Source organism: Anomaloglossus baeobatrachus, chromosome 9 (assembly GCF_048569485.1).
Source record: "Anomaloglossus baeobatrachus isolate aAnoBae1 chromosome 9, aAnoBae1.hap1, whole genome shotgun sequence".
Classification (NCBI taxonomy): domain Eukaryota; kingdom Metazoa; phylum Chordata; class Amphibia; order Anura; family Aromobatidae; genus Anomaloglossus; species Anomaloglossus baeobatrachus.
The window spans coordinates 203,270,571-203,280,997 of NC_134361.1; the positions used below are offsets into that span (position 1 = coordinate 203,270,571).

A 10,427-nucleotide genomic window follows, 5' to 3' on the forward strand; every position below is an offset into this window, starting at 1 on the left:
TACTTTTATGTCACGTAAATCCAACTGAAAGTAGAAAAATTCAGCCACCATCAAGTCTCCTCACACGGTCTACTTTTATCTCACGGAAGTCCAACCGAAACTAGAAAAATTCAGAGACCATTTGGTCACCTCACACTGTCTACTTTTATCTCACGGAAGTCCAACCGAAACTAGAAAAATTCAGAGACCATATGGTCACCTCACACGGTGTACTTTTATCTCACATAAGTCCAACCAAAACTAGAAAAAATCAGCCACCGTCTGATCCCCTCACACTGTCTACTTTTATGTCACGTAAGTCCAACTGAAACTAGAAAAATGTGGCCACCATCCAGTCTCCTCACACAGTCTTCTTTAATCTCACGAAAGTCCAATCTAAACTAGAAAAATTCAGCCACCATCTGGTCCCCTCACACTGGCTACTATTTTCTTGCAAAAAAAAAAAAGACGTTGGTGTAACGCTCCCGGAGATGAGGATAAAGATCCACAGGCAGTCGGAAAGATGATTATTTGCGACACAACGCGTTTTGGCATGAAAATGCCTTCATCAGGTATCAAACATAAAACTAGAAAAATTCAGCCACCATCCGGTCCCCTCACACTGGCTACTATTTTCTTGCAAAAAAAAGACATTTGTGTAGTGCTCCCGGAGATGAGGATAAAGATCCACAGGCAGTTGGAAAGATGATTATTTGCGACATAACGCATTTTGGCATGATACCTTCATCAGGTATCAAACATAAAACTAGAAAAATTCAGTCACTATTCAGTCCCCTCACACGATATACTTTTATCTCACAGATGTCCAACCAATACGGTCCCCCTACACAATCTTCTTTTATCTCACATGAGTCCAACCGAAACTAGAAAAATTCAGCCACCATCCAGTCTCCTCACGAAGTCTACTTTTATTTCACGAAAGTCCAATCTAAACTAGAAACATTCGGCCACAATCCAGTCCCCCCACAGTCTATTATCTCACAAAAAAAGACTTTGGTGCGGTGCTCCCAGAGATGAGGAGAAAGATCCGCAAGCAGTTGGAAAGATGAGTATTTGTATTTTATTGCTACTGTACTTGCGATACAACGTGTTTCGGCATGAAAATGCCTTAATCAGGTTTCAAACATAAAAATAATTCATAAAACTATAAATATTTAGCCACCATCCGGTCTTTTCATAAAGTCTAATTTTATCATACGGAAGTTCAACCAAAAATAGAAAAATTCAGCCACCATTCGGTCTGCTCACAACATCTACTTTTATCTCACGGAAGTCCAACCAAAACTAGAAAAATTCAGACCCCATCCGGTCACTTTTAGCTTACAGACGTCCAACCAAATCGATCCCCACACACAGTCTACTTTTATCTCACATAAATCAACCAAAACTAGAAAAATACAGCCACCATCCAGTCTCCTCACAATGTCTACTTTTATCTCCCGGAAGTCCAACCAAAACTTGAAAAATTCAGCCACCCTCTGATCCCCCCACAACATCTACATTTATCTCACAGAAATCCAACCAAAGCTAAAAAAATTCAGACACCATTCAGTCCCCCCCCCCCCACACTGTCCACTTTTATCTCATGGACGTCCAACCAAAATGGTCCCCCTACGTAGTTTACTTTTATCACATATACATTTTATCACCAACCAGAACAAGGAAAATTCAGCAACCCTCCAAGTATTCATTTTGATGTCAAACTCACAGGACCTTAAGGAGTGGAGAAAGGAGAATACTTATTTGCAAGCTCCTAAGGTCCTCAACATAATTCTCAATCAATGTTTGACCCTGAAAGCAATTCTCTCGTGGCCAACATTTCTCAATAATCAAGAACCTACCAAACAAGTACCCACATGGCAGCAAATGGTGTAGTCTTCCATATAGTAATTATGTGACACTTTATATCCCCTTTTGGGAAGTAATAATCCATAAGTAAGCAATTAACTTTTTTACAATTTTGCTCTAGGGATGGTTTATCTATCTCTTCTTTTCACATCTAAGAATATTAAACATTTAAGTGCTTTTCTGTATGAAGACTAGTTATGGTCATTTATTTAAAAAACATGGTCTTTTTTTTTTTTTTACATCGTTGTGTATATTTTTACGAAACCCGGCCACAGATTAAAGGTTTATCCTAAAAATGTGACCTGCCGTAAACACCCCCCCACATATTTCTTGTGTGGTCAAAGTATAAAAAAGGTCCCGAAAATGGAAGGTTCACATTATTCTATAACTAACAATGGCCAGGATGTGGTGCCAGGGCAAAGCATTTCTGGGTCAAATTAGGATGCAAATGCACTTTGTCCGAAACAATTGTACCTTCGGCCCTGGGCTTTCAAGGGATTTGTGTGTAAGGGAAGGAGCGTGAGAATATACAGCGGTTAAAAAGGAAGTCCTTTATAACAGGGTGTCCTTCAGAAGGATACACAAGGGAGTGACGTTCGGTTTCTTATAGGAATTGACTTATTTTTACTCTTAGGGAAGAGCATTTTTAGATTTGACTGTGTTTTTTGGGATTTCGTGCATTTAAATTAGCCTTGATTGCGACATGAACTATGGTTTACAGTCAGTCCGGATCAGACGTAGTGTTTTTGTGGACTGACGTGCTAAAAAAAAAAAAGTTAACATATCTGTCATACCTTAAAGGGAAATCACGCTTTTGTGTGCAAAACCTCTGCTCTGATTAGAAATAACAAAACGCATTATAGCATTATCACGGTTGATGAGTACGGTACCAGGCGAGGATACCTGCTGAGAAACGCAACTCTGCACGATCCATTATAGAAGCCATTTAGCTCCGATAAACCTATTAGGCATTTAATCTGAAGTTAATGTCTTGGCTTCTCATTATTTTGCGCATGAAAAGATTCTAGGAAACAGCATAATTAAGGAGACAATAAGGGATTTTTTTTTCCCCTTTTTTAATCAGTCCTCGCGTGACTGGGGGAGGTGGGCAAAGGGTTAAGAGTGTAATTACTCGCTTTTTGGCAGAGATATGATTTCAGGGGTTTAGAAAAAAAAAGGGAAAAAAGGGATGCCGAAAGCAAACCACCACCTCTCAAACCTGGGACACCTCGTACCAGGCACTAGATATGGAGCGGCTCTGTGTTTTCACCCCCCATCTCTGTCCAACTTACAAAGAGGTTGGATGGGAGGGAGAGGGAACGTGCTGGAAGGCAGGGAATGAAAAGAAAGGAAGGAAGAAAGAAAGAGAGAACTCAAGAGGATGGAGGGATGAGGTTAATGAGGAAAGCCTAAGACGACCAGACAGGGAGGAGACTTGAGTAGCGAGAGATGAACTTGTCAATTATAAAAAGGTGAGAGAAGGACAAGTCAAAGGAATGAGACACTGGATAGGGCGTGAATGGAGGAAAGTACAGAGAAGAAACAAAAAAAAAACAAACAAAACAATATAGTGAAAAGAATATAAACAATCAAAGCCCATAAATAATACCAAGGTGTAAGGGACGAGGAGACCCAAGCGTATCATCATCGTCACTTACTGACCAAAAGAGGAAACAAAACATTAAATAAAAAGTCAAATGTCCAATATTTAGACACGTTGACCCATGCCAGGGTGGTTTAGAGTGAGTGGTACATACCTCAGATACGCTCCGGCGAGTAAGGATTTGATAAGGGACGAGGAGGCAGATATCTCCAATCAGCTGATATGACTTTGTACCATGTCGAAACGTGCATTACGGGGAGTATACGTGACCATTGGAGGCAACATGCGAGCTGTCAGAGCGACAGGCAGGAAACCGCAGGTGTGTCCAGGTGTGTAATCCGTCTAGAGAGAAGTCACGACTTTTGTTTTATTTTTTTTTGCTCGTTGATCGGTCGACTACCAAGTTGAGTACAGGCTGGGTAAGGAGATGTCACAAGGAAGCGAATGGGAGGTAAGTGCCGACAAGTCTGCAGGTGGTTACTGTCCGGATTTTCAGAAGAAAAAGTCTCCTGCAATTCATGAACCCAGTAGTAAACCTCAGGTTAAAAAAAAAGCACAGTCCGGTTTAATACTGAGCCACCGTGTCTGTGCAGCTATGTTGGTAGAGCAAAGTGTGACTGTACGAGGGAGGAGGGTCCGGAGTGACAGAACCTGACAGCTCTACTTTCCATTCTGTTGGGAGTGAAAAGGAAAAGGGGGAGAGAAACAGTGGAGAAGGGAGGAGGGGAGAAGAAAAGGGGGAGAGAGAGGGAACATAGAGGGGGGGTGTTAAAGGAGAGCGAATAAGAGTAGGCACAGAGGGAGGGACAACCCAGCCAGAGGTATGAGGGAGGGGAGAAGATTAAAGGGAAGGAATAAGATTGGAGCAAACTACCTGATTCCAAATCGCAAGGACGAGATTATTCATGAGATAAGAGGCGAACACCTGAGAGACAGAGTCAGCCGGCTAAGAGGGGTACGGAGGAGCTCAGAGGCAGGGGGACAGAGGAGCTGGAAAGTTACCAGCCAGGCAGAGGCCGCCCCATGCAGACTGATCTCTCCAGGTTGCCATTTAGCATGCAATTAACCTCTGACTTGCCCACAGCGTAGAAACAGATTGATGTAATGGATAGTACCCCCGCTGCACATACTGTATATTTATCCACAAGACCTTTGGGTGGAGGACCAACTCCATTGCAAAATATCACAATGGAACCATCTATCCACGAGTCCGTTGGGTGGAGGAACAAGTCCATTGCAAAATATCACAATGGAACCATCTAACCACGAGTCCGTTGGGTGGAGGAACAAGTCCATTGCAAAATATCACAATGGAACCATCTAACCACGAGTCCGTTGGGTGGAGGAAGAAGCCCATTGCAAAATATCACAATGGAACCATCTAACCACGAGTCCGTTGGGTGGAGGAAGAAGTCCATTGCAAAATATCACAATGGAACAATCTAACCACGAGTCCGTTGGGTGGAGGAAGAAGCCCATTGCAAAATATCACAATGGAACCATCTAACCACGAGTCCGTTGGGTGGAGGAGGAAGCCCATTGCAAAATATCACAATGTAACCATCTAACCACGAGTCCGCTGGGTGGAGGAAGAAGCCCATTGCAAAATATCACAATGGAACCATCTAACCACGAGTCCGTTGGGTGGAGGAGGAAGCCCATTGCAAAATATCATAATGGAACCATCTATCCACGAGTCCGTTGGGTGGAGGAAGAAGTCCATTGCAAAATATCACAATGGAACAATCTAACCACGAGTCCGTTGGGTGGAGGAACAAGTCCATTGCAAAATATCACAATGGAACCATCTAACCACGAGTCCGTTGGGTGAAGGAACAAGTCCATTGCAAAATATCACAATGGAACCACGGAGGCGGAATTCGTCCACCTTCCATCTCGATTCTTTTAACCTTATGGTATTTTTGTGCCCAAAACATTGCAACTTTTTTCTAAAGAGTCCCCCTTCGTGTCTCATTACGAATTCTGTTCTTTGCATGTTCTCGTGACCTTGGCGTGCCCTTTCCGCTTTGTTTTGCCAATCCTCTGCTCTGTCAACCACCCCATTTATATACAGAGCAGGTACGGAGCTGGCAGCGCAAGCCTCCCCCCCCCCACCTTCCTAAGCTCCCTACTGAGCGCAGTAGATTTCTATCCTATAGCTTCATCCATAATATAGACATATCAAGGGCATTGGAAGTGCAGGCCTTTGCTACCCTTTACCCCAAAAAAGCCAAGACAAGGGAGCGCTCTGTGCTGGAAGCTGTTGACTATTCTCTGCCTCAGCGGGGCGCCGAGACATGGTAAATAACTGGACGCAGAGCATAGCAACGAGGAAAGATAGAGGCGCGCCTAATGGCACTGGGTTCAATGAAATCTCGAAAAACCATTAACTAGAAATCACTTTATTAATTCTCCTTCACAAATAATCTTTGGCGGCGTCTCTCGATTACCATGGATGAATGAGTGTCGACCAGACAAAACAGAGTAGTGTTTGATGAGATGGATTAGAATGATCTAATAGCTGTGGTATTAATGGACCCGGAAAGCCATCAGGTCCCCCCCTTTAGTCGCACACGTAGAAAGAAGGGAGGTCAGTGCGTACGGCATTACATAAAAACAAAACTCCAAAAACAGATTTCATCCCCTCCCAGAGGAATTCTAAACACACGGCTTATCAGAAGTCTCTATGGGATGGAGAAAACAGAGTGACAATATAACAAAGCCCGAGCGATAGAGCCTTGTGGAGACAAAATAGTCAGCGTGGACTCTAAAAACAGATACCGGAGCAGTGCGACATACCTGGCAAACTCTGCGGACGTGTGGCCGGCCCCGGGATACAAACGTCAAATATCTAGAAAATAGAAAAAGAAAGAAAAAAAAAGAAATTATTACAATGTAACCAATAAGTAGCATGACTTCGAGACTGGATACACGGGGAAAAAATATTCCAATATAGCCAATAAATTGTATGATTTCGAGGCTGGATCAAAGGGGAAAAAATAGCCAATAAGTTGCATGATTTCAAGCCTGGATAAGAGGGAAAAAAATATTCCAATGTAGTCAATAAGTGGCATAATTTTGAGTCTGGATAAGGGGGAATAAAAAATGTTACAATGTAGCCAATTATTTGCATGATTTCAAGACTGGGTAAGGCTGGTTTCACACATCCGTTTTTCACCGTCAGGCACGATCCGGCAAAAAAACTGATGCGACGGATCCGTCGCATCAGTTTTTTCAATGCGTTCCCTCCGTTTTTTGACGGATCCATTGTGATACTGAGCATAATCAGTTAAAAAAAAACGGATCAGTTGTTGGATTCCGTCATATCCCGGATGAAGACGGATCCGACGCCCATAGGCTTCCACTATACAACATGCCGGATGGCGCCGGATCCGGCATGGTCCGTTTTTTTGCCGCATGCTGCGTCCTTTCCGGCAGCTGGACGATAAAATTTTGCCGCATGCAATGCACGGCTATCTGGCGCTAATACAAGTCAATGGGGAATAAAATGGATGCAGCGCCAGATCTGTTTCATCCGCATTTTGCCGGATTGTGCCTGACGGCAAAAAACGGATGTGTGAAACCAGCCTAAGAGGGGAAAAAAATATTCCCATCTAGCCAATAAGTTGCATGATTTCAAGACTAGATAAGAGGGGGAAAAAAATATTCCAATGTAGCCAATAAGTTGCATGATTTCGAGACTAGATAGAAGGGGAAAAAATATTACAATGTAGCCAGTAAGTTACATGAGTTTGAGCCTAGATAAGCGGGGACTAAAAAATGTTACAATGTAGCCAATAAGTGGCATGATTTCGAGACTAGATAAGAGGGGAAAACAAATATTCCAATGTAGCCAATAAGTTGTATGACTTCAAGCCTGGATAAGAGGGGAAAAAATATTCCAATATAGCCAATAAGTTGTATGACTTCAAGCCTGGATAAAAGGGGAAAAAATATTCCCATGTAGCCAATAAATTGCATGAGTTTGAGCCTAGATAAGCGGGGAATAAAAAATGTTACAATGTAGCCAATAAGTGGCATGATTATTGAGCCTGGATAAGAGGGAAAAAATATTCTAATGTAGCCAATAACTGGCATGATTTCAAGGATGAATAAGAGGGGGGGAAAAGATTCCAATGTGGCCAATAAGTTGCATGATTTTGAGCCCGGATAAGAGGGAAAAAAATGTTACAATGTAGCCAATAAGTTGCATGATTTTGAGCCTGGATAAGAGGGGAAAAAATATTCCCATGTAGCCAATAAGTTGCACGAAAAAAAAAAGTTCTGAACACAAACTGAAACGCGTTTCTAGAAAGCAGAAAAATCAGGAATGGATTTTTTCCCCCCATCTAAATGATGAAACATGCAATCATATCGGAATTATAAGTGCCTTCAACTAAAGAGAAATTAAAGATTAATTACCGGTAGCCCAAAATACATCATTTATGTAGGAAAATGTATCAAAATTTGTACACTTTTGCACCGCAAATTCACACAATTACCATGCAAAGGACAGGTGGATAAATACCATCAGGACCTAGTTACCTTTAGGCTTGAACATTGAGAGACCAGTGCCCGGATAAAATGCCACGGCGGAGCTGCGCTTTTTCCGTTTTCTATGTAAGTGGCTTCTTTATCCCCGACAATGCAAACACTGGATGGAAAGGACACAAAAGTCTGGAATGTGCTGAGGGTCTCATAAAGTGATCAAGGCTCCCACTGTGAGAGCTGAGCTTAATAGTAGCTCACTCCTACCAAATTTTTTTTTTTCTTTGCTTGTCCCATTGAGAGAAGGCTGCCCTCTTTGCCCAGTGATGGTGAAGAGGACACCTACACTAATTAACAAATTGGAAGATAAGAAAACAACCCCCGGATTGAAGATGGAAAAAAAGCAGATGGCGACGCTAAAGGGAGCCTTCTAATAATTGCCTCTAAATGACATAACTAGATGGCAAATAATAGGCGCTGCTGGAATTGAGGAGGCAGAGCTGTGCCAAGGATGGATTGGAACGTTGGGGAATGCGAGGGAATCACTAAGATCATAGACAAGTGTGCTGGAAGTGGTGCCCCGAGAGTCACTTGGACCCTAATTTAAATGCATCATCTCCATTAGCCACTTTAACAAATTTTCCTGGTGTTTTTGGCCCTATGTTAACATTCCTGTTAGCATGTTTAATCCTGCATTGAGAGCCAGCGATAAGAATCAGACAAACAGGCAGAGCAAGCTGGCAGGGAGCGAAGGATGAAGGGAGGGGGCAGAATGGTGGAAGGAGAAAAAAAAAAATCAGTAACCAGTTCAAAACAGTTTTATCTCTAAAGGCAGCATCCCACCGTCCTCCAAGCAGATGGTGACATTGACAGGGAATATGTGGGCGCCTGGCTGCGTACTGCATCTTTCCTTATCCGTAGATAGCATATGGATAAGGGTGACAATCCCGACGGCTGGCGTGCCATGCTGCGTCTGTGGAAGAAATGACTCTCTGCACTTATCTCCCAAACAGAAGAAAATTGAAGCCTGGATTGCTGCAGGTCTAGTGATAAATCCTGGACGTCCTCGTGTATCGTGATCAATTCTGTTACTGCAAAGAATAAAAAAAAAATCATCATAAATATAAAAAAAATACAAATTTTACATCTATTCTCTTATTGCTCTGCGCTCGATATAATATAATAAAAAGATTTATTCATTTATATAGTGCTATTAATTCCATAGCGCTTTACATACATTAACAACACTGTCCCCATTGGGGCTCACAATCTAGCGATATTAAGTTTTTACATACATTGACAACACTGTCCCCATTGGGGCTCACAATCTAGCAATATTAAGTTTTTACATACATTGACAACACTGTCCCCATTGGGGCTCACAATCTAGCAATATTAAGTTTTTACATACATTGAAAACACTGTCCCCATTGGGGCTCACAATCTAGCAATATTAAGTTTTTACATACATTGAAAACACTGTCCCCATTGGGGCTCACAATCTAGCGATATTAAGTTTTTACATACATTGACAACACTGTCCCCATTGGGGCTCACAATCTAGCGATATTAAGTTTTTACATACATTGACAACACTGTCCCCATTGGGGCTCACAATCTAGCGATATTAAGTTTTTACATACATTGAAAACACTGTCCCCATTGGGGCTCACAATCTAGCAATATTACGTTTTTACATACATTGACAACACTGTCCCCATTGGGGCTCACAATCTAGCGATATTAAAGCTTATTTTCTATCAAAATTAGCAGACCGCTTAATAAAATAAAAATACTGCATTTTCGCCAGCTTTTTTTCTTTTTGCTTTGAAGTCTGTTTATCCACTTGCTCATGGTTTTTCTGCATCGAGAGGTTTGTAGTCGATTCACGAATATCAACTTTCCAAAAAGTCTTAAAATTTTTGAGGAAACGTATCTTCTCTCCGCCTGCGAAAAGAAGGCTTTTTTTTTGTAAACCAGAAATTATTTTTTTTTTTGCACAAATGTTAAGAGCATTCAGATTTTAAAGGATCAAATGCTCCAAAAAGGTATAAAAATAAATAAATTAAATAAATAAATTTGTGGTTTTGCACAGAATTCATCAACCCATCTGGCCATAGTATAAACTGTCAATAATAATAATAATAATAATAATTTATTCATTTATATAGTGCTATTAATTCCATAGCGCTTTATATACATTGGGAACACTGTCCCCATTGGGGCTCACAATCTAAATTCCCTATCTGTATGTCTTTGGAGTGTGGGAGGAAACCAGAGTACCCGGAGGAAACCCACACAAACACGGGGAGAACAACGCCTTGCAGATGGTGTCCTTGGTGGATATTGAACCCAGGACCTCAGCGCTGCAAGACTGCAGTGCTAACCACTGAGCCAACGTGCCGCCCAATCTTCTGGAGTGCACCGCTCCCGGCAAGGAGGAAGGGGAGTGATGTGCTCCTGCATGTTAAAACATCATAATAAGTAC

At 42.0% G+C, this 10,427-nt stretch overlaps 1 protein-coding gene across 3 annotated transcripts in view; it reads right to left on the reverse strand.

Moving 5' to 3' along the window:
* Positions 1–9,037, reverse strand: part of LOC142251459 (semaphorin-3F-like) — a 127,166-nt gene extending 118,129 nt beyond the window's left edge. The window contains exons 1-2 of one of the 3 annotated variants that reach the window (XM_075324280.1): positions 7,997–9,037; positions 6,251–6,302 (exon numbers count right to left, since the gene is read on the reverse strand). Coding sequence is in view for 1 of the 3 variants with exons in the window: in XM_075324278.1 (XP_075180393.1) it covers positions 6,251–6,364 (114 nt within the window). In the remaining 2 variants the exon portion in view is untranslated. Of the gene's footprint in view, positions 1–3,605; positions 4,153–6,250; positions 6,686–7,996 lie in introns of those variants that run through there. The other 2 variants (XM_075324278.1, XM_075324279.1) reach the window with 2 other exon arrangements.
* Between the last annotated feature and the right edge of the window lie 1,390 nt (positions 9,038–10,427).